General features: G+C 42.3%; 2 protein-coding genes across 9 annotated transcripts in view; both read right to left on the bottom strand.

Moving 5' to 3' along the window:
* The window catches only part of iffo2b (intermediate filament family orphan 2b), a 48577-nt gene extending 29451 nt beyond the window's left edge, over positions 1-19126 (bottom strand). For both annotated transcript variants that reach the window (XM_088938380.1, XM_088938381.1), the window contains exon 1: positions 18088-19126. In XM_088938380.1, the coding sequence (XP_088794506.1) occupies positions 18088-18617 (530 nt within the window). In that variant the 5' untranslated portion in view covers positions 18618-19126. The remainder of the gene's footprint in view (positions 1-18087) is intronic.
* Positions 19127-24605: 5479 nt separating this feature from the next.
* The window catches only part of ubr4 (ubiquitin protein ligase E3 component n-recognin 4), a 70276-nt gene continuing 68156 nt past the window's right edge, over positions 24606-26725 (bottom strand). For all 7 annotated transcript variants that reach the window (XM_088937917.1, XM_088937919.1, XM_088937918.1 and 4 more), the window contains 2 exons: positions 26298-26460; positions 24606-25847 (listed from right to left, as the gene is read on the bottom strand). In XM_088937917.1, the coding sequence (XP_088794043.1) occupies positions 25783-25847; positions 26298-26460 (228 nt within the window). In that variant the 3' untranslated portion in view covers positions 24606-25782. The remainder of the gene's footprint in view (positions 25848-26297; positions 26461-26725) is intronic.

Raw genomic sequence — 26725 nt, 5'->3', positions numbered from 1 at the left:
AGAAGTACAGCAGGTACCACCTTCGCCATTCCAATCAACCTCCCAAAACCCTGATCAGGCACATTCGAGTGTCTCATCACAGGCAGACTGGGTGACTTCCATGCTGGTGGCATGAACCATGTCTTATTTCAGGAGGATTTGTAACCATCAAGTATCAGTACAAATCCCCACCTGAAGCGAAAGATACCACTTCACGGGGCAAGAGAAGCAAAATACAGGAGTTCTGTTCCGCACTCCTCTTAGGGAGCCTGACACCTCAATCTCCAACAATGCCCGTTCCTACCTTTTGAAAAGGACTCTGAAGGTCCCTTCTGGACTCTTCAAGGCAGAATGGACAAATACCAATTTACAAAAAGCAAAACAAAACCTGGCAGCTTACAGCTTCAGATGCTTTTGATTTGGCAAAGAAAGGCCCAAGGGAACGAAGATAGGATCTGAAATCTGTGCGGGGGAAGGTCTGAATGTATCCTTTTGTTCGCCGTGCCCTCATGTTGTGGAAATGTGTTTGTCTTTCTTTTCTGGGTCATACACATGTGCAGTCCGCTCGGCACGCTATTGATGAAATACACAAAGAGGAGTGGAAAGCCACATTAGAGGAGAACATCAGACAGCCCTAAAAATAAAACACAGCTCACCATTCCAGCTATCTTCCCAAACAGGATATTATAGGTCTGCATGGACATTCCATCAGGGATTCTAGAGTATTAGATCACCGTCATCTTAGAGTCATTACCTAATGCCAAGAACACCCATCCACAATACCACACTCTTGCCTGGTTACCCACAAGTACAGTGGCCTGGCACTAGGGAGGGCTGAGCAGAAGGGGGTGAGGGGCAGGCAGGGTAATACTATCCCTTCAGGAAAAGAATGTCCTTAGATGGACTCCTCCAGATTCACCGGGACAGGTTGGGAACTGTAGGACCAAATTTCAATTAGTCAGACGTTTCATTCAGAATCAAAGCCCACATTCCTGCACAAGCCTGTGCCAACACATGTAGGACAACCTATGGAAAAAGGGGCTATGCCGTCATTCTGGAAAAGCTCTGACAAGCCCACTTACTCAGGCGGTCAGCTCCCTTTAGGCTTGCCGGTCCCCGTTTCCTTCTTCAGCCAACCTGAAAATGAACGAGCTGATCTGTTCCTGTTCCAGATAGCAAGCGCCTTGGAATGGCACTTCCTTGGAATATGTACAGAGGATTTCTGTCTGTTTAATAAACAGGCACTGAAGAGAACAGTTATTAACTGGTAGCCTAAGCCTGCAGTGTTAAACAGAAGGGAAGTGATCCAGTAATTTCTCCTTTGAAAAATTAGTCAAAGAGGCTGCCAACAAAAGCAGCTGTAAATAGAAAACAGGGAAACAATCTTAATTACGCGACAGGCCATTAGCCCTCCAGACGTATCACTGGAAAAGCCAAGTCAAACAGGACAAACCTATTAACATGAGCAAAAACCACAAACATGTGCCACCTAGTTAATGCAATCAAACTTTCTATCTGCAAATGTTCCGAAGAAAAGCAACATATTCACGAAGATGATGCTTAGAAGCTCTCAGGCACTGCTCATCAAGCAAGATCATAGTTAAGGCATTGGTCCTTTTATTGCAATGGGAAAATAAAGAATTAATTACTTTTACCACTCAGACAGTAGCCTTTATCCTACCACCAATGCTAAACACAAGGATGACACTGTTTGCACATCATTATTAGAATTATTGCGCATTTCAGCTGCAAGACACCTGCCAAAGTTTACCTCCACTGGAAAGGGCCAATTCAGTTCCTCAATCAGTACGTGTCCCATATCTATAGAACAATGAATCTGTCAGTTCATGTCTCCGTCTCACTTCCCTAAGGATTCCGTAAGGAAGACAAACCATGAATAAGAATTAGTGGGTTTTATAGCAATCTCAGCATTAGAGCTTTTGCTTGGATCATTAGTTAGCACAGGCCACTCAAGAGGGCTACATTTCCTCTGGCAAGGTGCAAATTAGCTGTCGATAGAGTGTTATTCCTAGGAAAACGGACCAATTAAATTGGTGATGCATTGCTTTCAGCTCACAATGGAGTTATCCCAGCTCTGACAGGCTACAGAGTTAGAGAGCCCTGGAAATGCTCGACTACAGCAAAGCTGAGAGAGTAACTTACATTGCCTCTGCCTGCAGGCCTCTGGTCACATTAAGGCCAAAGAGCTACTTTCTCGCGTATTTCAACAAAGTTGTAGACACTCAAGTTTCCTTTAAGTTGACCAAACCAAGAAGGTTTAAGGGTTTATAGAACAACACAGACAAGAAAGGTATACTGCTTCATATATTCCTCTCCATACTATGTAAACAAATGTATTTCTTAAATCCTACCAAATTAGAGACTTAGTTTTAGCAATGGTGCAGCGCAGTTTAAGATTTCCAAACGTGTACCATCATGTGCACATTGTGGCATTGGGATTCTAATCTCACTGCAACATCACAACATAGGAACAAGAGAAAGATCTCAGTCAGAAATTCCTTGACCCCATGAGACAGACTGCAGTCTTGTTTGTCAAAACCTCTCGTCATCTCATCTCTTAAACAGGGCTGGAGGTTTTCAAAGTGCTTCCGAGATCAACTCAGCAACCAGAACGGCAGTCTCACTCACTGACGAGACTGAAGTGAACTAAGAAAGATATGGACACGTACTGCAGGAGTAAACAATGCAAAAGCTCAGTCCTCTTGTTCATCTCAATAGCAAAATCTACATGAACTCAAAACATCAGCAACAAAGTTTGTGGAAAGACAGGACAAATCATAAAATTACAGGGAAGCTCAGAAACCCCTGTTAAGCTAAGAATTCACAGGGTCAAGTTTGTTTTGAACTGTGTTGCTTTGCAATTTTTCAAAAAAATTATTAAGCCCTTCAAACTTTCACCATCAAGTCGAGCATCTGCAGCAAATCCACATAGCTGAGACTTGAAGACTTTGTTCAGAATCTTTCATTTTCTAATGTCTAACATTATTTTCTCATTTCTAACATTCCAAAAATGCAGAGAGGTAAAAAAGTCCCACCCTCTCCCAAACCCTCCACCTTATTCAGTGACTGACTCACTTCTGCTGTGCGCAGATAAAAGGAGACAGAGGCGCACAGCAGAGCAGGCTGCTCAATGGAGAATGCGACATCATTGGAAACCGACCCTCATCAATCGGACTGAGGGATGGGAACAGCAAGAGCCCAATTATATAAAAAGAACATTTGGCTCTTGTGCCAGGATGCGATGCAGCTCGGAGTTGCCAAACACTAGCATCGGAATAAGACTGTATTAATGCAGCAGCAAACCAAATTCACCTGTGCTGGGCGGATTATAATGAAACTGCAGGCATGTGTTTTGGAAGAAAGTGGAGCAGAGAGTCTATTAAAGGCCCAAGTCTTTGGACTCAAACACTTTGGCAAATGCCCTTTAATCCATAATGTTTTTTAAAAAAAGAGACCGACTCCCATTTCTATCCCCACCAGTTTCCAAAGCTCAGTATCAAAATTACTTCCTTCCTTGCTATTGTACATAATCTCGGGGTACTGAAGTATAGTGGGTGCCCAAAGTTGTGCCGGGGAACAGAGTAAAAAGTTCAGCATTCTGTGCTTCATAATAGGAAGTTCCATAACAGGATGTTACATGGTATTCAAGAAACAATAGACCTTCCTCTGTGTAGCACTATAATCCGTTTCAGGTTTTGCATGCTTCAGGCTTTTGTTTATATGCCAAAAGCTGGCACCTTACTTAAAACAATGGGAGTCTTTTTGTTCTTATGCTTTTGGAGTTTCCAAAAGGACAGTTCTGCTGGCTCTACAAGGCAAATAGTACAGGGTCTGTTTCAGCACACCTGCCATGTCTGATAAATGGAGGTCACCTGTGCATAACAGAGCATATCTGCTTACACGGCCTGTTTTGAGAATACTCAACACAGAGATACCCTTATGTAACCTCTTATGTAACCAGTTGTGACTTACAGCAATTAAATAAGGGAATCAGGATATGGTGCTGTACTTTGAATTCCTTCATTCTTACCGTTAATATACATTAACAAACCGAAATCTTCATTAACGCTTGAAAAACCTCCTTCTCACTTGCTATTTTCATTTTCCACTGGGTTTTAAAAATCTGATCACGCCTCAGCTGCTGCTCTGTCCAATATTTTCCGCCTTGAACCTGTCCTTGCTCATTTTACTACACTGCTCTTAATGGTATGTTTCTGCTGATTATTTCTCACATTCATGTACACTTTCTTTGGGCTGGAATACATGAGCATCTTTTCGGAGCTCTAACCTAGTGACCTGCCCTGTGGTAGATCTAAATTCAGCTGCCATGTCAATTACTCAGAGCCAGACTTCCCCGGGGTCCAGTGTTTTATAGCAGACAAATGTGACGTTATACCTGTGGACCCTAAACAAAACCTGATTCCTAACTGGGCGGTGGACAGGGATTCCGTGTTTGAAGTAAACTGGAGTCCTGTTTAGGCTTGTAACTGGCAACTGGCAGTAATGGTGATTCAACTTATAGAAGGGCGCATTTTACTGCGAGTGACGTTTTTTGCTCAAGGGTACAGTGACAGTGTCCCACCCGAATTTTGATCCCGCAGCCTCTGATCAGCAGTCAGGAGCCCTGAACAAACCCTACTACCTTTTCTCTTCAACTAGAGCAGCACATGGGAACCAGGAATATATTTTGCTCCTTGCCCAGGAATATCAAATGGACAAAACAATGCATATCTCAAAGCTCTGCATAGCACTTGTAGGGCTTAAAATAAGGAACCAGTGGAATTAGCCCTCTCATCCATTAACATAACTCCCTCCCGCCATTATCATACAGTTAACATACTCATTAATCACTGGATATGTCACCCTTCTGCCACACAACGCTTCACAGAAAAAACAGACTTCTAATAAGGGTGCTGTTGACGAACTTTCTTTTGTTTTTGTCTTGAGGTTTCACAGAATGAGAGTGACCTGCCTTGATGTGATCAATGAGCTCTTTCTGGAGCGGATGAATGGCGTTTGTGCTCCGGGTGAGCACTCCCCGAGCGCTCCAGTTCATAAACAGAGCGGCAGCCTCGTGGGCGATTCTGCCAAATGCGAAGGAGGAAGAACGGTGCCAGAAGGAGGCACGTCATTTTGACGTGCTCTCGCTGGCACGTGCTCCGAGGATTTCGGGATTTTCCAGATTGGACCCAAGTGGGTTTCCACAGTTGCCCCCCAGTACAGGTCTCTGGTCCGAGCTTGGGGTAGTCACCAGGGCTGAATGTGTGATGTCTGACAAATTGCCATAAAGCGACCCTTGTTCCAGTCCCAGTAGTCATCATTCTCCTCCAACATGTTTATATATGACACGCCTTTCAGGCCTAAGACTGCACTATTGGCTCCTTCCCTTAAGACTCTCTCTAGCACAGCAGGGTCTTTCTTGAAGCATCACACTCAGAATCTCACAAACTTCTCTACTTGAAGTAGCAATGCAGCACACAGGTCACTTTTAAGGGATTTTGAAATTCGTTTTAAAAAAGCTGAGGGTTGAGTTTAAATCCTTCTTTCTCATTCTAGCATATGTTTTTTCATGGATATAACCTAACCATAAGTATTAATATTATTGCTACCATTCTCATGACTGGGAGAAACAGATAATCCAGAACCAAGACACTGCATTAACGTTATCCTGATTGCTTGGTTATCATGCACAAATATTCTACATTCTTGGACTTCTGAACCATTCTTTTTACTGTATAACTACCAGAAACAGATGAACTTATAAAGAGATAAATAAATAAATAACCTGAACGCTCTAGAAGTGTTTTATCAATAACTCTGTAATAGTGTTTGTTCAAAAGATGAATAATGCTGCTTGATAGATTGGATGTTTGCTACACAGCAGTCCCAGAGGCAGAGCTTTGTGTAGACCCAGAGGTCTGTATGCTGTGAATCACTTACTTAGTGATAGAGCATAGCACAATGGCCAGCAAGATTAATTCAAACTCCCTTCCTTTGCCATTACGATGCCAACCCCCATTTGCTTAACTACACCAGGCTGGAAAACCCTTGCAGAGGTCTGAGACAAATCCACCTCCTGGCACACAACACCCATGTGGGGAATATGTGGGAAGAAAACAGGAAATCAGGCAGCCTGCTCCCACAGACAAGTACTGGGCCTCCTGGGAAAAGAGCCAAAACTAGCATGAGATTCTCTTTATTGCGTACTGCAATGACAGAGGAGGGCGAACCATGCTTTAAAGAATTGTTTTGTCTCTTTGTAGACTAGGGGGCCAGGATCAGTGCAAACATGCTTGTCTGTCATGTGACTTTGTTGGAGGATGGGATTTTAAGAAAAGGGTTCACATACTGGCACACTAGGGTTGATAGTCCACCAGGACTGTAGCCTTTAAAGGATTTCCTGAGGGTCCCACTGAGACATCTTTTCCCGTAATCCACTCACTGGACATACCTAATTTCACATATCATCACTGTAAGCAGGGAGAGAGTACTAATGCAAGGAGATTCACACAGAAACACATAATGGAAGTGAAAATAAATGTCTTTTCAGGTGGTTGGCATGTGGGTGCTATTCTTCATGGCCAATTTTCCTTTGAACTAACCAAACTTCCTTTGAACTACAAAAGCAAACAAAAGCAGGTGAACAAAGCAAATACCATTGAGGCCTTTGTCTCAATCAAGAGGCCGGTGAACCGAAATTCATTCCCACGTGCCCTCTAGTCAGCTCAGAACGTTCAAAGAAAGTTGGTGCTGTGTTTACAAGGAAAAAAAGAAAGCAAGAAAGAATCCAGAAGCATTATATACTGTAGCAATAATCCTGCTGCCTATCTGGTTAGGAACAACAACAAAGAATTCTGTAGTACTGGCCTGGCTAGTATATTAAGAGGAAATTAAAGCACTTTTTATTCATCCTTCAGTTAGTGGGTGATTTCTATGCAGTTTTCCCCCCAGAAAAGATTAATCAAATAAATGACTTCCTTATTTAATGTGTTGCCTCTTTCAGTCTTATTATGCCTTCAGAGCCACATTTCTAAACTGTGACACTGTTATGAAAGGAAAGCAAATGGACGTGCTTCACCAACAACCTTTGAAAAGCAGTTTGTCACAGTTAGGCTGCTTTTGTAGTTGTTATAGTGCCTTAACGGCAAATAACCTCATCAGAGAAAGCCAGCGAAAATGACAAAGATCACTATGAAGGATGCATAAACCAGTCGTTTCTGCACTGTGCAGAGTATTCAAACTTGTCATACTGCAGGGACTAAGGTACCTAACAGCAGTGCAAGCTGGTAACTACTGAAGCAATCTGAAGTGGGCTCTCATTACATTTCCCGTCCTTCGGATGAGACGTAAAACCGAGGTCCTGACTCTCTGTGGTCATTAAAAATCCCAGGGTGTTTCTCGAAAAGAGTTGGGTTGTAACCCCGGTGTCCTGGCCACATTTCCCATTGGCCCTTACCAATCATGGCCTCCTAATAATCCCCCTCTATGAATTGGCTTCATCACTCTGCTCATGGTGAGCGTTCTGGTGCACTATGGCTGCCGTCGCATCATCCAGGTGGGGCTGCACATTGGTGGTGGTGGAGGGGAGTCCCCATTACCTGTCAAGTGCTCTGAGTGGAGTGTCCAGAAAAGCGCTATATAAGTGTAAGCAATTATTATTATTATAATAATAATTATTATTATTATTTTGCATGCAATTTAAGGTGGTGCAGCTCAAAACCAAGGCCTTAAAGGCTACAGTGCATCCTGTTTATTTTCATTACTAAATTGAACTACCGTAATTAGTTAGTTGATCAAAAGATCATTAGGAACAACTTGAAGAGATGTACTTTGTAAAAGCTGCAGGATCAACAGGTTCAAGGCTTTGAAGACTGTCAGGCAGCACTCCTCAAATTTTAACAATTGATGCTGTCCAACCAGTCCTAGGACACAGACTGGTTATTAACATGTCTGTGCATGTCTGTTTCAGAGACACCACAGCGGCCAATACCACTCAACCAGTCTTCCCAGGGTGCCCTGTGGCTTGGTTTGTGAGGAACGCGCTGAGCAGCAGTGTGTGCCAGTGTGTGTAGTCAGCCTGAAGGCACGTGGGTTTTATAGTTCATGCCCGGTGAAGCAGCAGGAACTAGCTGGACAATATCTCCCAGGAAAGAATGAGCTCACTCACTCTCACAGCCAGGCCAACACAGCCTAAGTGAGCACAGTCACGTCACCTGAATGGGAGCTCACAGATACCACAACTTTAACACCATCTATAGATGGATAAAGCCAGTCTACCAGCAGGGGCTAATCCTCTAGTTCTTCTGCTGAATTCTTAGCGCCATTTCCTTCCACATGCTAATCAAATCCAGCCCCTTGAATCAATTTCACACCCATAAGATCCTAAATAATACAGAAGCCTATAAAGTACATACTCCATACCAGAAACAGATCAGATCTTAACTCCTAATTATAGAATCTCCAAATGAAACCATTTCAGTAGAACTATTTTTGCAAAAGGAAAACCTTCCCTAGTAGACAGTCGGGGAAGGTTAGGGTTAGACACAAAGACAAGCTCTCCACACTAGACTAGACTTGACAAGAGCGAAGCTGGCGTGCACACTTCCATTCAGAAAACACACGCAGTTATCGTCATCTGTGTGCCAAGGCAGATCCAAGAGCCCTTTACCATCAGGGTGGAGGCTTCAGGCTGGAACGAAGTGATCTGATGGAGCATTCCACAAGAGATAGGAAGGAATAGAACAGAGGCAGACGTCTAGGAAAGGACAGATGGGGAAATGATACCCTCGACAGGGAAAAGTATTTTTAAATCACATGCTCTTCTATTTTTAGATATGGGTCACTTCAGTCTACTGACTCGGTAAAAATATATAGACTGGGTCTATATATGTAAGAAAACTCTGACTAGTGATGAGGGATCCTGCCACTCATAAGGTAAGGACAGGATGATCCATGTTAATATTCTATGTAGATCACAGTCTGCAGAGTGTAGACTTAGACTGCTCACACAAAAATGCTCAGTGAGGCCAGGGGCCAGATCTGCAAATAAACTGCTTTTTTACACAATGAATTCAAAATCAGCTACTGTGGTAGTTTTCTGCCGCCATGTAACTGATGAGCCGCCAGGCTGATGTAGCAGCATAGTATAGCTGTCACTTGGGCTCTCCTAAAGGAAAAAGGAAAGGAGGAGAAACTAACAGCTAGCAGATGAGGACCATCACTCTGGAAAAAGGAGAAGTGGTTCCATGTTTAAAAATCTTTTGTAATAAACCAGCCAAATAGCTCCCGAAACCAGATCAGTTTTCTCCTATTTTTATTGCTTTTCCTTTAGCTGGCCAGATCAACACTATATAAACATGTCTACAAGAAAACAAAATGAATCCCAGACTGCAGCTATTTCTGAAAGGGATGGTTATTTCCCCGATGCAGTGATTACCCCTGTGGTAATGCTTAGCATTACTGAGCCTTGCAGTGTAGTTTTACACCCTTATCAGCATCTTTTTCACTTTTACATGCACCTTCTCCTGGTTGTCTACAGACAGAAGCTCATTCTGCAGCTCCCAGCAAATCGTCGTACATAATCAAGATCTCCACGATGGCAAGCTCCACTTTTATGACACCTATATTTTCACACAGTATTTTACAGGCATTGCAACTCTTCCTTTGTGCTGTTTTAGAGAGAAATGCTACTGAACTCATTTAAAACTAAATACTGCATGCAGCCAAAGACCCCCACCCCTGCCAAGTCAATAAAGTATTAGACAAAGTAAAATCCAAATCCCCTTGTGAAAAACTGGAGAATTCCTGATAAAGGAACTGAAAAACAAAAAGAAGAGAAGATAGCTGATTAGAGCAGCTTCCTGTCTCCAAAACAAACCCCACACTTTTAGTTTTACTTATGGGTGTTGGTCTTCAATATTCAAGTAAAAGACTGATGTTGCAACACTGGGTCAGATATACTTTTCATGCCTTTTTTTTTTTACTTAAGTATTGCTCCATCATAGTTAACATCTTGCTTTAAATCACTTCCACCCTGGCAGTTTTCAGCAGCCTGTGAGAGATGTGCTACCATTGCTTAATCACAGATGACTGTTACAGACAAAATTATAAATAAAGTAAGATTCTGAAATATGTTACCAAAACATGGTAGATTAGATAAAAGAGCCACACTGCCTTTATAATGTGTGTATTTCTTGGAGTGAAAACCACATAGCACTACGGCAGCACGTCATTAAACATATACTTGGATTCTTCTATCAGTAAGAATTGGGCCTTTATGGCATTAGGAGGCTAATTCCGTCAGCTACACCCCATTGGAAATCATACAGTTGCAGCTGTGGAGCCATAGGCCTACATGCCTTCTGTCTGAGATTAGTCAAGGCTTATTCAGAGAATGCAGAGGGGGACTCAGTCTTGTGGCAGTGTGCCATCTATTAGTGCCTAGTCAGGAACAACTGAGGGCACTTCCTCTGAACAGCTGCGTACAGGGTTTAACAGAGCTCACTGGCCAGACTTCAGCACAAAGACACACAGCACCTCAGCAGCTCCTTCCACTGTCTGAGTCATGTCCCATCCTCAGCCCGGCACTGGCAGCAGTAATCTGATGTGTTCCTACACTTCTGTGCTCTCGGTGTCTCAGGCAAACAATTAGGGGACGTGCCAGAAGGCCGGTGCAGCACCAGCCAGCCACGGGTCAGGAAATGGCGTGGCTGTGAGCCGTGGACAAGACTATTCCTGGAAGCGGATGTCTAACGGGGCAGGAATTTTCTTTATTCTTTTCTCATTTCTGGCGATTAGGCGCGCATTAGTCAGCAATCTCAGCAAAGCCTGTCATGTCTGACTGGAATGTCAGTGATCTCTGCAGCATGGCCTGGCAAGACAAAGACAGAACAAGGGAATGCGTTGCAGAGACTTAATGCTGTCTCTGTTCCACACCAAGAATCAAGCTCCGTTCTACAGGGACACAATCACTGCTTTTGTACCTCGTTTATAGGGGTCCAGTCTTCTGGACCAATTCCACAATATTTTTGAATAGAGGCTTATTACAGTTGTCCACTTTAGGATTGTATAGATTGTGGTTTTTAATAAAGGCATAAAGGCCATAAGAGGCAAGAAACAAGAAAGCACCTCAGAATGACTCTGAGTTAACATGGCTTGCCTATACCACCCCTACACTTCTGTTGTGAAACTCTTCATGGCCAATGAACCACTGAAACTACTGACCCGGAGAAACACTGGCAGGAATACACCCATCTGTCTCACAACTGTCTGTTTCTTTCTCGTAACTGGCTCAGCATCGCCTGTTCAGATATTTCTTCGGCACTAGGAAGGCAGAACAATGTGAGCCTGTGCAGAACCGGGGGCAGCACTCATTGAGGGAACCGCAGGGCTGATATGCAGGAGGAATATGTAAAGTCTGCAAAGGATGTTTAGGTCATACCCTGGCTTCCTACACTCCTAAATTCTAATCGTGGAAATTGCTTATAAATAGCTCTATTGAGGCAGGACTTACTATACCCTCAAAATATTTCATCAGTGTGACCCTCTTCTAATGCAAGGAGTCTACTACTGTACATTGTGACCAAGTCAGACTCAAGAATTAACCCTGTTCTTTAAATAGCCATACTCTTCAGGAAAATACATGATTTTACTCCTAAAATGTTTTACTTTTCCTCCTCCATATACATATACATAGAGTATACATATACACTACTTAAAATGCAGTATGCATTTCACAATGAAGGGGAAGACATTGTTGCTATATCCATCTATTGACTACAGTTTAAAGGAGAGTAGGGAACTTAAAACAAAAATAAAAAAAGCTTATGAATAAGGGGGTCTTTTCCCCAATGTCATAAAGTACATGTTTAACGTAACAGAAATCAGTCACTCCTTCAAGCGCAGTTCCTTCATTCTATAACCTTAACATGCAAGTCTGTTTCACTGTAACCTTACACCAGCATGCCAGCCTTTTGGCACCTTTTCGTAGTTGGGCAGTTTAAGACATCCAGGTCCCTTATGACCTTGCATGGGATACAAGGGTAAAGCAGTGCTGTACTCACTCCCTGGAGGGTCTAGGTTGGTCAGAAGCCACAGGAACCTCCAGGAACTGAGTCTCCAGTTCATGGAGACCATGATGCAGCCATAAATGAGTGAAATCAGATGCAAGAGGTGAAGAGAAGGTTGATCTGAAACAGACTATAGGCCCGCTGGAATAACTCTCCGGACCTTTGTTCTGAAGCCAGGCTCGGCTCTAGTTCCCTGAACTCTGCCCGTCTGGATGCACTCCATGGCAAGTCCACACAGGTTGCCGCCTCGTGTGCTGGGTGTAAGACAGTGTGCCGGCATTTGTCGAAACACAACATAAAATATACACCTGAACCACAGCTAAACACTACTTCTTCACTGCGCAGAACGGTTTCTAGGCCCCTGGGGCTGTTTTCTATAAAAAGGGAACTTTGGTGGCTGCAACAGAGTTTTTAGACTATTATTTACACGTTTTCTCCTCTGGTTTCTCCCATTAAAATACCTATTAAGCCCAGAAAGCTCAGTTCTACTCACTATAATTCCCAGGGGCCCTGCAGTTTTCAGCCTGAGGTTTCAATCACAATCACACTGTAGAAATCTGGCTCTGGCCTGGGGTCACTGCTCCTGACCAGACTTGAGAGAACCTTGAACAGACACCTGCTGTTGTATGCGACACCTCAGAAATAGCTGAAAGTTGGGGTAACATATCATCAAGTATAGCCAGTGGACCATGAGTAGAATGCAGACTCTTCAATCCCCATTCATGTTAATAAAATGGCTGGACTTGACTACGAAACCCTCTGTAACACTGTTGCAATTCAGGACAGTGTGGGAAATATACCCTGTGTGTGTCTCATCAGTATTCCCTGGAAGTGGCCATTTCTGTGACAATTAAACTCATCTCAAACCTTCACTCGACTGTGCTGTGGCTCACTGCCTCCCTACAACACCACATACTACATTCTCCCAAACTGCACTCCAAAACGCTCAAAAGATGAAGTCTGCTTTTTTCACTGTCAGGGGACTAAAAACTGTCAGGGTATAAAAACTAGTCAAAACAAGAGCCTTCCAGGATCCTTTAGTTAGTAATTGATTCCTAGAAAATCAAGAACATTGACAAGATGGGAAATAAAAGGAGGTAGTGTGCTTTATTGTATGCTGGTTGAGATGTACACAACTTATACGAGCGTGAGCACACTAATACGCCAGGACGGTATGAAAAAGAACCTCTCGGCTGATGTGCTTTGCATTACATTTTCGGGACAAATGAAAAACAGGAGACACAGCCGGGAAGAATTTTGAAAAATAAAATCATTAAATCTTTACCTCTACCATCTTTTCATTTTTATTTTTTTAATTAAGATCCCAAAAGAATAAATGGGGACTTGAGTTTGGAACACAAAACAAGCGAGCAGCTCTCACTCAGGTCCACACCCCGACTACCTGTATCTTTCAAAAGACAGCTCGCAATTCTGGCCTCTTGACACCGATCATGCAAGATCCAGGGGAAGCAGCCAAGCTTGATACAGATATTCCAAAGGCATGATACAGAATTCCAAAACAGGGCCAGAAGGTAACAGACAGAAGCCCGTGCTGGAATCACAGACCGGTTAGTTTCCAGCCCTTTCCCAGAGCAACAGTGGCACACTGTCATGGAACCATCCTGCACAGATCTTACCACACCAAAAAAAGCACGACACCAAACAGCATTCCTGGATGGCTTTGGAAAGCAGCTGCTGGACTATCATTAATCGGGGTCTGCGAAACTGATCCTTTATAAGTGACGTACACCAAGCAGAAAATCGCACAAAAACAAACGCTTCTTACTTCAGTGGCAATTCACAACAGGGTTTCCTAGGTTTTGGTAAAGGGCTAGAAATCATATCTCCTCATGTCTTTCGCACAGTTTGGTTAAAGAACTATGAACTAGTAATTGCACCACTATTTCCCCTATTAATCTGTCTCTGTCAAGCCTTTCAAATCTGGCTGTTTAATTTTTACATCCTGAACTTGGGTTAGGATGCATGCCTCACTGGGACTGTTATTCAGTTATGATATTACAGCAGCTCGAACGTTCAAAAGGAGAGCCACTCTATTTCTTCAACACCTTAACAGTCTTGCATCGCTTAATAGTCACGCACCTCCAGTCCAGCGACTCCTTGGAAAACATTTAGAGAGGCATTCCTCAAGTATGGTTTTTCACTGAAACTTGGTGATTAATTGCACAACAAAAGCTCAAGTTGCAGGTCGTGCAAAACACAGATAGCTTGCTCTCTCCCCAACACAACAAAAATAACCACAAGGAGAAAGGAGTGGTTTAGAAAGCACTGTGCAATACCTTTCCACATCACGATTATCATTTGTTACCTGCTGAACAGGAAACAGAAGAATGCTTTCGAAATAATCAATTGTCATTTTCACTTACTGTTAAGTAAGCTTTAACAGTGCACGCCAGAACATAAATAAGATAATGCATCTATGGGGGCTAATCTGATGTTCACATGAAAATGAAAACAGCATCACCTTAAAGAATGCAGACAGGCAATACAGTGCGATAATGCTCTTTGACCTTCCCAAACAGAGAAAGCTCACTGCAAAGAATTCTAAAAGCATAACTTGAAAGATGCGCAAACAGTGATGATAGCTTTATACGTAACTGTCATTACTATATGTCAAACACCCATGTTTTTCCATGTCAGGCAGCACTTTGATTCCTAAATCAGGTACGTGAGCTATAAAAATGTCTTTAAAGCAAATCTTCAAGCCTTCTTTCATTTCCACACACGCAAACCTGTTGATTACAGGTAATGAATTTAAAACCAAAGGTTTAAATTCTGACAGCTTGTAAATGGTTTCTCACTGTGGCTCAGCAATGCATGCAGATTTATCTACCCACTGAATTCTTTCCACCATTCTACGGCCATTTGAAAGGATTATGTTAATTGCACTGAAACATTTTCAGCTCAGTTCACAATGAACACGTTTATCAATATTTCTTTTTAAATCAGGTTTCAGTTTAACAAGTTGGTGTTTTGTTTCAAAGCTGGATGCTGGTTATCTCACTTCTGTGGGACAAGTTCCATAAATTTTAAACAGTCTATAAATCCTAGCACAGCAAACACATACTGTATATGAAAAAATATGGACAAAAATACTGAAAAATGTAAAACTCCCAATGAAGCTAGAATCATATTTAAATTAAGGGGGATTGAATAAAAGAATAAGGCAATAAAACGTTCTCTGTAGAGGAAAAAAAATCCCTTCACATCTGTGAATGACATACAGTAGCTGAGTTTTGTTCTTCTGGTGTGTACAACCCTCATACTTCTGAGCTGACCAAATAAAGGCATTCTTGTACCACAGCGCAGCGCAGAAACCCACAGAAGATTAGGTCATGGTGGATAAAGTCTGTTTTTCATTGCTTTAAGATAAAGGTGGGTCATGCGAATAAGACATTACATTATAAGGTGTGAACCACAAATTTCATTACATCACATCCAAATCCAGTGTCTCTCAACTGTATTGCTTGGTGAAGTATTTGCAAGTTAATGAGAGCTTGTGGCAGAATACTGATGAAATAAATGTATGTTGAATAGCATTTGCATATGTCACAGAAATTGTTACACAAATCTGATCTTCCAACAGGCGTTTACGTCGGCTTTGCCAGTTTTGCAAGTCAAAATATATTGGAGACAAAAAAATATAGTTCGGAATTGTATTATTTCCTATTGAACGGGAAATCTGCCATGCAAATGGAGACGGGCAACAGAATGAAAGAAAGCCTTCATACATAAAGACGGCTATGAGCTCTTTAATTCTGCGGTCCATCTTCTCCCCAGCTGCCACAAACGCGCAGCTGAGAGTCTCTTAAGTTATGCCATTTCCTTCATCACCCTACGAAGCAGAGAGTCTGCACTTAGCAGACGCTGAATGGACTGTTCAGTTATAAGCCCGGTTCTGTCTTCGAGTCTGGACATTGGTTGCAGGCTCACATACGGTACAATTTTTCATGTGCACAGGGACAGAATAATAGGCGGTTCGCTTCCTTGAAAACCCCAGACACCAGCCAGCATTTTACTTAAAGCCACCGGAGGATTCTGCCACCAAACCAGGCTGGAATAGTCAAAACCTACGTTAGGTTCTAATTGCCTTGTCAAGGGATTATCACTCATCACTAGCTGGTTGACTGCGACAGAAAGGGGTTTATGAAAACATCCAGAGGCTTAGATTACTGTCAAAACATTTTTTTTTTAAATTACAACTGGCACGACTACCTCGCTCAGTGATGTAGCGCTATTCTGCTGTTTTACAGCTTTGCTCAAAATAAACAAAAAATAACTTAAGCAATATATCCGATACATTTTCCATCTGCGCCTGAGAAAAACAAATAATGTTCTATATATGCCATTCCTTACTTTAAAAAGTACTTTTGACTGTGTGTTGCCTCACAGAAGATGTCTCGTTTCCCTTTTGCAACCCAAACGTATACTGCTGCAATGCACTGAAAGTGAGCTGCACACGCCCCGATATTTTGTCACAGCTTTCCCTGTAATTACAAATATAGTTCCATGCGAGTTCACCATATGCTTTCCAATTGTTCATGTTTTATCTGGCTTCTACAGCAGTCGCTTATGCTAACCCGCCTTGCACATGGTTTAGAGCAGAGGCAGCAAGCACTGGCACGTCCGCATCACAGTAAGGATCTGTCCCAGATAATCCCTACTAATCGAAGAGATCTTCGAGCACCTGGGTTACGCCATGGCGAGTCAGTTCAGTAAATGATTTATAAGAAGGACTATGCCAGGGGTCCCCTATACTGGTCCTGGAGGGCTGGTGTTTCAGTTTCAGTCCAGCTGGGCTCTTAACAGCCTGAATCAGTTCATTTTTGTCTTAAATTGACCAGGTCAAGAGCTTCGCCCAGCTCTTCAAGCGCTTCTCCGAAGGGACCAGGAATGGACACCCAAACCTCCGGCAAGAAATGGATTTGACTACCCCCCTGACTCAGAGGAAGACGATGCACTGCCCATGTGTGTGTGAACCAGAGCAACAGCGTTCAGCCAAGCTCTTCTGAGCGGGTCAAAGCACAGACGTTTCTCCGCTTCCTGAAAAGCTGGTTTCAGGACTGCTAATTATCTTATTAAATCATTATATTATTAAACAATTTCTCTGCTGCTCTATATTGGATTAATCTACATGTAAACACTAATTTAAAGAACGAATTCATAAGACGTTTTTTTCCCCCAGAAAGTTAGAAGCTGTTGTTTTTTTAACTAGGTTAAAGATTCTGTGCCATTACCAAAAGTTCACCGAGAACCTAGCCATGATTGAATAAAAGCAGGAGATGGCATCACACAAAATAGTTGAAGCATTATTTGGATTAGTTTTGATTTCAGTGATCACTTAAACACACACCCGGACCCATCACCAAGTTAAACTACGGACTCAAATATAGTAACTTTCAAAGTACTACTGAAAGAATGACAAAAATTTTAATCCCAATCATATCAAGATATCATATACCCAAACTACATTCCCATACAGCGACCAAAGTAAATCTGTCATAGCTAACTGATGAAACAAAATATGTTGTACCAAAAAAGTGTCCTTAAATCGTTAACAGAATTAGTAACCTAGAATAAAAGAATTTGCATTTTCCATCTCTTCTCCAACGCAACCCCAAACACTGCTCTCAATTCTGCAATCCCTAGGACAAGAATAGAAGCCAAGATAAAACAAATAATAACCACCAGTATATTGCAGTGTAATATTCGATAAAGCGCATTTTTTTCCTGCATTCATCTCTGTTCCGTGCCCTTGTCAAAATACAGAATACAGTTAAAACAGAAACAAGCCGATATAAAGCACGATACAGGCCGTAGTTCAATATACCTCTGTTAATGCACCACCATCTAATTCAAAACGGGTAAACGAGGCTACAGTGGGGTCTTTAATTTAGCAGATATAAAAAGTAACAGTAAAGAGGGTGGACACTAGGCGTTTCGCACGGCACTTTAATATTTAAAGAGCATCCTAACCGGGCAGAAGGAAAACATCACGTACTTTCTCTTGTATTCGTCTCTTTCTCGCTTGACTTTGGCCAGCACGTTGTACAGCGCTCTGATTTCGGGGGTGATGGTATCGATCTGGACCCCGACCCCGTCCGGATGCGTCCAAGTCACGCCGGGTCCCTGAAGCGTCTCGAACCGCTCCCCGTGTCGTCGGACGTGGGTGAAGCTCCAGATGGTGCCGGGCAGCCGGGAGTGCAGGTAGGGGGGCCCGGGCATCTGCGGTTCCGAGGACGTGAAGTCGGTCTGGACCGCTTGCTCTCGGGTGTATCGGTATCGGGGGTGCTGCTCCAGCAAGGCTTGCTGCAGCTGCTTCTCCAATAACTTGTTCCTGCGCTCCAGTTCGTGTACTTTGGCGAGGAAGCACCGGAATCGTAGGTTGAGGGTCTTCAGGACGTGGATGTTGGATCCCAGGTCGTTCCGCAGAGCGCTGGTCACCGGCGCGCCCGAACCTCCAGTAGCGGCTCCGCTGACGGGGACAACGACCCCCGCAGCTGCCTCCGCGAAAAGTAAAGAGTTCATCATTTTTGTCTCTTAAAAACTGCGGAAAAAAAATAATCCGACGTATACCCAACTAAATATATCTCGGTGAAAGCTGCGTCTCCGTTTCGTCTGTTTAAAAGCCAACGCCAGTTTTCTCGTCCTCTCTCCCCCCCCCCCACACCCCAGGCACCCCCGTCCCCCAAAAAAAAGGCCAGAGAGTCCTCCGCGGACTTTCCTATGCTGCGAATCCTTGAAATGGGGCTGGCAATGCGGCTGGATCTGGTGCAGCCATTGCTGTCATTCCTTTCGCGTAAAGAAAAATTGGCGACCTTTTTCTTTTAAGATCCCGGATTTAAAAAAAAATATGATAAGTATATAAAAAAACAAAACAAAAAAAAAACAGTATAAAAGAGACCGCTAGCTTTGTTTTTCCATGCTCAGACCTAAGGATGGGCATGCGGTGTTACTGGCGCATCCCTCGCTGTCATTTTGTCTGAAACGCATACAGTAATATGAAACACGGTGCGCCCGGCTTTCTGCTTTATCGCTTGTGCTGCTGATGCTGTAATGTCTCTCGATTTACATCCGCCTCTTTACGCTGTTTCAAGCCTCTACCATTCGCTTTCGGCAACTCCTTTGCAGCAGTCGTGCGCATCCGAGCGCTGCCTCCTAGGGGCTCCAGGATCGTGTTGCAACACAAGGCAGCCGAATCCCATCCCGAGCGAAGGCTTCTGTGTTGGAGGCAGAAAACCTGTTTGAAGTCAAATGATTAACTCAATAATATTAATTTACTTGGTCTGGTGGGCGTTACTACTGCGCTAACCATTGCATGCCGACGGTTGTCATGAAGTCGCGCTGTTTTTTTTTATCGTGTTTGCGAATGAAAGGCGCAGAAAATAATATTGATTTTGTTGGTAGTTTTAGGAGCAGAGACAGCAGCCCCTCCCTCAGTTCGAAGACTAAGGCGAAGTTAATCAGTGTCCCTAAATTGTTTTCTGTGTGTACATACATGAGTGTGGACACACAGCTTGAAGCCATTGTTGAAAACAGCTGGATAATATTTTCTTGAATTTATCAAGCATTTCAGGTACAGGAAGTATATTCCTCGCCACAGTGACACAGGGCAGCCATAGTAATCCCAATGCACAGCACCGCAGGTCAGTGGAAAAGAAAGGAACTGCTTCAGTTGAATTAAGGGGAAACCACGATTTAACAGTACGGGTGGCACTGTGGTGCAGTGATTAGCACTGCTGCTTCACAGTGCTGGGGCCCTGGCTTCAGTTCCTGGGGTGCTGTCTGCACGGAGTTTGTATGTTTTCCCTGTGTTCGTGTGGGTTTCCTCCCACAGTCCAATGACATACAGCTACAGTATATTAATTGGCATCTGGGAAAATTGGGTCCTAATGTGAGTGTGTGCCCTGCCCTGGTTAGGCTCCAGCTCCCCTGCAACTGTGAACTGGATAAAGTGGATGGGTTTTTATGGTCCATTCTATTATCTGATTTTTCAGTGAAAATGAAATTCCTTCAGGACTCAAATGACTCCATGAACTCAAAATTAAGTGATTCTAGCATTTTAACGCATTAGTCACTTGACTTCATACAATATTTAAATGATTTATGATCGTCATACAAAGGCAGACACCAAAGGTGATGATCACAACTTGTATTTTATGCATATGTTGAGAAGCCCTGTTTTATGCTGTGATTGGAAAGTTTCCAACATACAATGAATGCGTGCCAAGCGTTTGTTTTTAACTGTCATACCTTGGGTGGGTCTGTCTTGCTGTATCCTAACAACTGAAATGTGTCACATCCGCCCTCCCCTCACAATAAATAACGCTTTACTGTTTAACATCAACAGGGGAGTTCACACAGCTTTGATCTCTGTGCAGTTATAAAGGCGACTACATGCCCCAGGGCTGAGACATCCAACCTTAAATCTTATTAAACTTTCTCCTTTGTCTAGGGTGTGATTATATGTATCTTCTGTTACAGATTTCAAATTTTTTTTCAAAGGCTTAGAAGTGACTGCAAGGTTAGACGTAGGTAGTATTTTTTTTCTAAAGTGTATTATGTTCACAAACAGCAAGTTACTATGGTACAAGGTAGGATCTGCATAGAGATATTGATTGTCAATGTTTTATATCTAATGTTTATGTTTGTTTAAATATCATTATTGCTTGTATTACATATTGCCAATGAAGTCTGTCATTTTTCAATTCCAATTACATTTAAGAATGTAGCTCTGACTTTGAGTCTTTGTTTAATTTTGTTGTGTTCAAATGGGGCAACGACACGACTGTACTAACATCGAAACCAGAGCTGTAATGGCAGATATTATGAAACTGTAAAATGTACCATGTACTAATTTTTTGCAGTTTTCATTCGTCTACTCCAAATTACCTTTCAGATCTAATTGACTGCCAAAAGAAAAGCCTGCTGTCCAGTAAAGTCGGGCTATGCCGTACCTGGTATGTCAGGGTCACCTGTGACAGTGTAGCACACTGTGGAAGCTGGTCTTGCTTAGTCATTTTACTGTGTGATAATGAAAACAAGAGAGGAGCGTTTTTGGAACATGCATTTTGACACTTTGTCTCAGATTAGCCCGGCCGCGTTGATTATCTCCAATCTATGATGGTCATAATGTTAAGGCTAATTAAAGTCCAATCTAGGTCTGGCACAGACTGGTCAGCATTGCCAACTCATAGCGCCAGAGTCCTGTCATTGGTGTGTGCACACGTGTGGTTTATGCGACGTCTGGGTTGGGATACACTGTTCTGGACCCTAGTTTTAAAGGAGATATCTTAGAAATTCAAGTCATAATAAAGAGCAGGCCTTCATACTAACAAGGACAATTACATTTTTTTCTGATATTTATTGTTACCTGTCGTGCTTTTATATGCAACCCCACAAAAAAATCTGCAATACTATAAATGTACATGTCCTGTAACAGCTAATCTCTGGGGTAACCAAGTGTTATTCTACTGCTGCACTACATGCATTTAAAACAGCTGCTTCATACTTGTACATAAGGCAGTGACTTCCCGTTGTCTCTAACTGTGGATACTGTAGTACCTCATAGCAGGTTTGTAACAGCTCACATGGGGGAAGCAGCTGATGCACTGGATAAATAAATCTTAATTCAGCATTTCTGTTATTACCCAGGTATTGTACCTGGGGGTGATCATTGGGGCCTCAGATCAAAATATAAGGAACATTCTTTATAAACAGAATATTTTAAGGGCATTAAGGTTACCAGGCTTGATACCCTTGGCCACATTCCTTTTTACAGAAGAATGTGAGCAATCTAAGATTACATTCCTTTTCACAGAGGGGCAAGACTGTTGACCTTTGCCAAAACAGGCTTGAGTTCTAGTCCTGGCTAATTCTCATTCCTCCTCCTCTTGATCTCCAAATAAGTGCTTGTGATTTGATCAGAATGAGCTTCTGAGGGCTATTGTGAAGACAATCAGATAAACAAACACATTGGACGTCTACTATAAGCTTGCAAATGGATCTCTGAAAGCTAACAAGCAGACTGCAAGCTGGTTAGACCTGTACGTTGGTGGTCAATGCTCAACTGGTCTTTAAGAACATTTACACAAAGCCAGAAGAGAGCCCTGCTGTTCCATAAGAGATTAATGGAATGGTTTCTTTTTTCCCATTTGGAATTCTCACAAACACTTGGGCTTTACAAATGCATCGGTTCTCCATTTTGCTCTTGTAGGCAAATTCACCATAAAACAAGTATCAAAATACAACCCAATTCCATAAAAACATTTACGCAATTGTATTTCCAGTAGCCGGCTTAGTTTGTGATCATGCATCCATCTTTTTCTTACTGCTTCTTCCAATTCGGGGGCGTGGAGGAGCTATTCCAGCCATCAATAGGTGCAAGGCAGGGCACACAGAGACACGCGCACACCCTCACACCAGCAGCCAATTAACCTACCACTATGTTTTTGGACTGGGAGCATGATGTTTTTCCCCCACTTTGAAAGACAATTTTATTCATCAAGAAAAGAAGTAAAGAACTGAGGTCCTTTGAGGCCATAAACATGAGGGAAGAACACACAAACACAACACAGATAGTAACCCAGCTCCACACTCACCACTCTGCCACTGTGATCAAACAAAAAATGCCAAATATTTGTTTTTATGCAAAAATGCAATCTTGCCAATACTGGGTAAGTCTTGCCAGAAAACTATTTAACCAGCTTTATATGAATATCAAAAGGCATAGAGAAGCCTACATTTGGCAAGAGCTGCTCTTAAAATGTTTTACACCCTCAGGCTGTTACACTAACAGACAGGAGAGTTGCAGGAATCAGTGCTGTCATCTGTCATGTCAATAAAAACAAAGATAATTGTTTAACGTAAGAATACTGGTGCCAAAGAACATTTAAACATTAATCCAGTGTTCTGAAACATTAATTGGCATTTTAAATCCCTCAATGTGTATAATAACCTGCCACCAGTCAACACCTTGGGCTCTTTTTATGAAGAGTTTTGTGCCAACTCTTTTTAACAGAGAGCAATTAAAAACATTCCCTAGAAATTGGGTAACGCTACAGCAAACAAATCCAAGACTTGTTTTTTCTCCACTTTTAAAGACACCTTTATTTACCAAGAAAAGAAGTGAAGAATCTGGGTCCTTTCAGACTGAATTCCACGACTGAATCAAGACTGCCAGTTGTTTGCTCAACTCATATTTAGTCATGGGTGCTTTGATTTAAATAAGAAAAGGTTTAGATGGGGGGGAAAAAAGATATGGTTTTAATGCTATTAAATTTGTTTTCAGAGGACTCGTACAGTACCTGTGGACAATTGTGCTGGTTCTTATACAGATCAGAACATTCTGCAAGACTGAGAAACAAAGGAATCTGAACTGGGTATTTGCGTTGCACTAAATCTCACAGTAATGAAAATCCTAATCCCAGAAGAGTGGTTTTAGGGTCACATTCTCTAGAATTAATAAAAATGGTTTAATGCAGTCTGAGCTCTAAACAGGAGGTCAAGTGAGATTTGAATAGGTCTTCCTAGCCAGCCTCCTTATTAACTATCCGATGGCTGAAATTAATTTCATTTCCCAGTACCTCTAGTACTTCATAACTGCAACTGAAGCTGGTTTACCAACACTAAGTAAACCTGCAGCCCTTGTATATTTCCTTAAGGCTTCTTATATCCCAGTGCAACTGTTTGCTTACCTATGGCATTGATTTTAAAACTGAGAGGCAATATGAAAGGAATATGCTACTGCTTCCAATATGTATGTGTTCCATTTTAACGCTACTCAGTAGATTTATACAGTACACTTGTGAAAAATTCTACAAGTTTATTAAGCATGCCAACTTCAATCTGCCTTGTTAAAAAAAAGCATGACTGATTTTTAGTGTGCTTTAAAATGATCAAAACTTATGAAAATCAGCAGAACGGCTACTGCACATAGATATTTTTCTGAATATTTACAATTACATTTTGTAGAGATTTCAATGCTGTTATTCGGTATTAAAATGTCCAAATCTGAGTTTGGCGATCCTGGACAAATATGAAAAGTCAATGCAAAAGCTTAAGTATCCATCAGTTAATCTGTAGTCAAGGAGAAAATAATAATTAAGGTCATATTTGAGCAGGGCTTTAGTAAGAAGCTAATCTGAAATCACTTCAAGGACAAACCCCTCACACAGGAGAGCACTTGCTGCAATCAAAGCTCATATTAGCTTTAAAATGATGTGCCGTCTGTTTTGGTTCTCCTGACCATCTCCAGCTCTTAGCTGCTTCTAACTACAGAATTTCCTGCCAAATTGAGCAAATCCAGGCATTTTAACAGCTTTCTTTTAATTTTGTGCCTATTTAAAAAAAACCTTAGAACGGTTGAGAGTGTGAATGTGAAAGATTCGCATCTCTTCCTGGAACACCCAACCACATTTTACCCTGAAAGAAAATGAATCAGACTAAACCTGCTCATAAACGAGGGAGATGAGAGATATTACAACAGGCTAATATACACAAATAAATTGGGCCAGACACTCAGTTATTAGAGCTTTATTAATTTTTAGCTAATCCAAAAAGCAAACATCCAGCAACAGTTGCACATTATCGCAGCGGGAACAGGCAAAAAAAAAACCACTATGAGGTGTGAAGCAAACCTTACACCATGCATTCAGCTTTGAGTACAAGGGTGCCCTTTGAAAATTTGCATATATGTATACTTTTCTTGTATAGAATTCCCTTATCACTGAGAATGTACTCAGTGGCACCATACTTGCGAAAACATGAATAAAATATCAGGTTGATTCTTCCATTGGATATTTTTATATTCTGAACTCAAGACAATTTGCAGAGGGAACAAAACTGGGTGAAGCTCTGGGCTGGAGAGATCAGAGCCTAAATTGAAACCAAACCAAATAACTACTCCCCCACAAAAAAAGAAGAAATCCTTTTTAAACAGAGAACAGGCCATTTCTTAATTTCCTTCTTCAGGACAGTGCTACAGCACCAGCAATAGAAATTGTAGGGCACGTCAAAACATGTCATTTCAGTAAAACTGGGTAATATATTGTTACATTTTAAAAACAAACCATTTTTTGTCTGTTTTTGTTTTTCTCTCCTTTTTTTTGTAAATAAGAAACACCTACACACGCATGCTGCTTTTTAAACATAAAAACCAGAATTTTCACAAGTCAGAGTCGAGTCCAATGACACCACTGTAAAAACCAAGGAAAAATTTGAAGGACACAGGACAGAGATCAGGGTCCTGTGATTTCTAAGGAAACCTTTTCTCCAGCTTCTCAGAGCTTTATTTATATTCTGTAAATGAAAACGTCTATGCACTGATCAAATTAGACTAAATTTGTGGGTCCACATTTGCTAGTGACCCGCAATTTTGGATCAGTCAACATGGGCGTGAATCTTTGATTTGTGTGTTGTTACATGAACCTTTACGGTTCTGAATGCATAAACTCTTAAGGCTACTCTTTCTTGTTTTAAGAGTTATGTTTCAAGAGAACTCCGAAAAAACAAAACAAAACTGAAGGCTGCTGAAGTGAAAGTCTTGCGCAATGGAGGTTGTGTGTGCTGAAACAGAGGTTAGCCCCAAACTCAGGGGTACCCTGGGAGGTGCCTGCCGCAGAGCCCTGGTGACCAGACACCAGCGCAGAGAGGTCAGAGGTCCAGTGTGGCAGGGTTCTTCTGTGGAATCGCACACTCAGGGCACAGAGTTGAGAAGGTCTTGCAGGAAGCCATCAGGGTCTGGGATTTCAGACAGCAGTCCTGGCAAAACCGGGATTAAGTCATTTTTAAGATGGTGTCGGCAGCTGCCTCTTACAAAAGATCTATGTGACAGCTACAGTGCATTGGTGTTAGGAACACATAATCCAGATGTGTACCGAGCATTATCCTAAACAAAGTAAAAGCTGATAGTTCCCTTTATGATATTAGTTTGGCCACCACCAAAATGGACTTCGTAGATCACTGTTCCAAATCATAAGGATATTTTCAGTCAAGAGAAGCCAGTTAGTATCAACATTGGCAGGAAGATATTTCCTAATAAGAATCAGATATGAACTAGATCTTGGAATTCCCTCACTTATATACAGTAGATCTACCTTAACTGTGTCTCATCACAGTGTTAATAAAAATTGTCTACTTATAAAAACGTCAGGCAGTCCTGATCTAAATCCTTCTGCTACTCCACGGACACCACAATTGTCTGTTACTGACCTACAACATCCAGGAATTCAGAGAAGGACTCCGCGGGCATGAGCTCTTCCTGGAAGGTGCGCAGCACCTTTTCTGAGGCCTCATAGATGGGCATGTCGTTGTGCCGCACATACTCTGCCAGGGAGAAGGACCAGCCTCCCTCTGTGTTGCTGGTGGGCACTTTCTGTTGAAGAATGAAGGCAGTAATGTCAGGGCAGGAATTCTGTATTTATGTAGTGTCAGACACTGGCAAGAGCAGTGTTCTTCTCGAATGGCCAGCTGAGCAATGCCATGACACTGGATTGACTTTGCCACAGCTTACCTGGTGTGCCCACTGGCACCCCAGGAGTTCCCTGCCTTCATTCACAAAGACAAGCCTTACCTGGAAGAAATTAACACTGTGCCTAGACCCTGGCATCAGCAGACAATTCAAAGCTATCTTGAAACCT

This window comes from Atractosteus spatula, chromosome 20 (genome assembly GCF_055471065.1).
Source record: "Atractosteus spatula isolate fAtrSpa1 chromosome 20, fAtrSpa1.hap1, whole genome shotgun sequence".
Taxonomy (NCBI): Eukaryota; Metazoa; Chordata; class Actinopteri; order Semionotiformes; family Lepisosteidae; genus Atractosteus; species Atractosteus spatula.
Note: the sequence above shows the minus strand (reverse complement) of the source record. Positions and strands in the feature narration are given on the sequence as shown.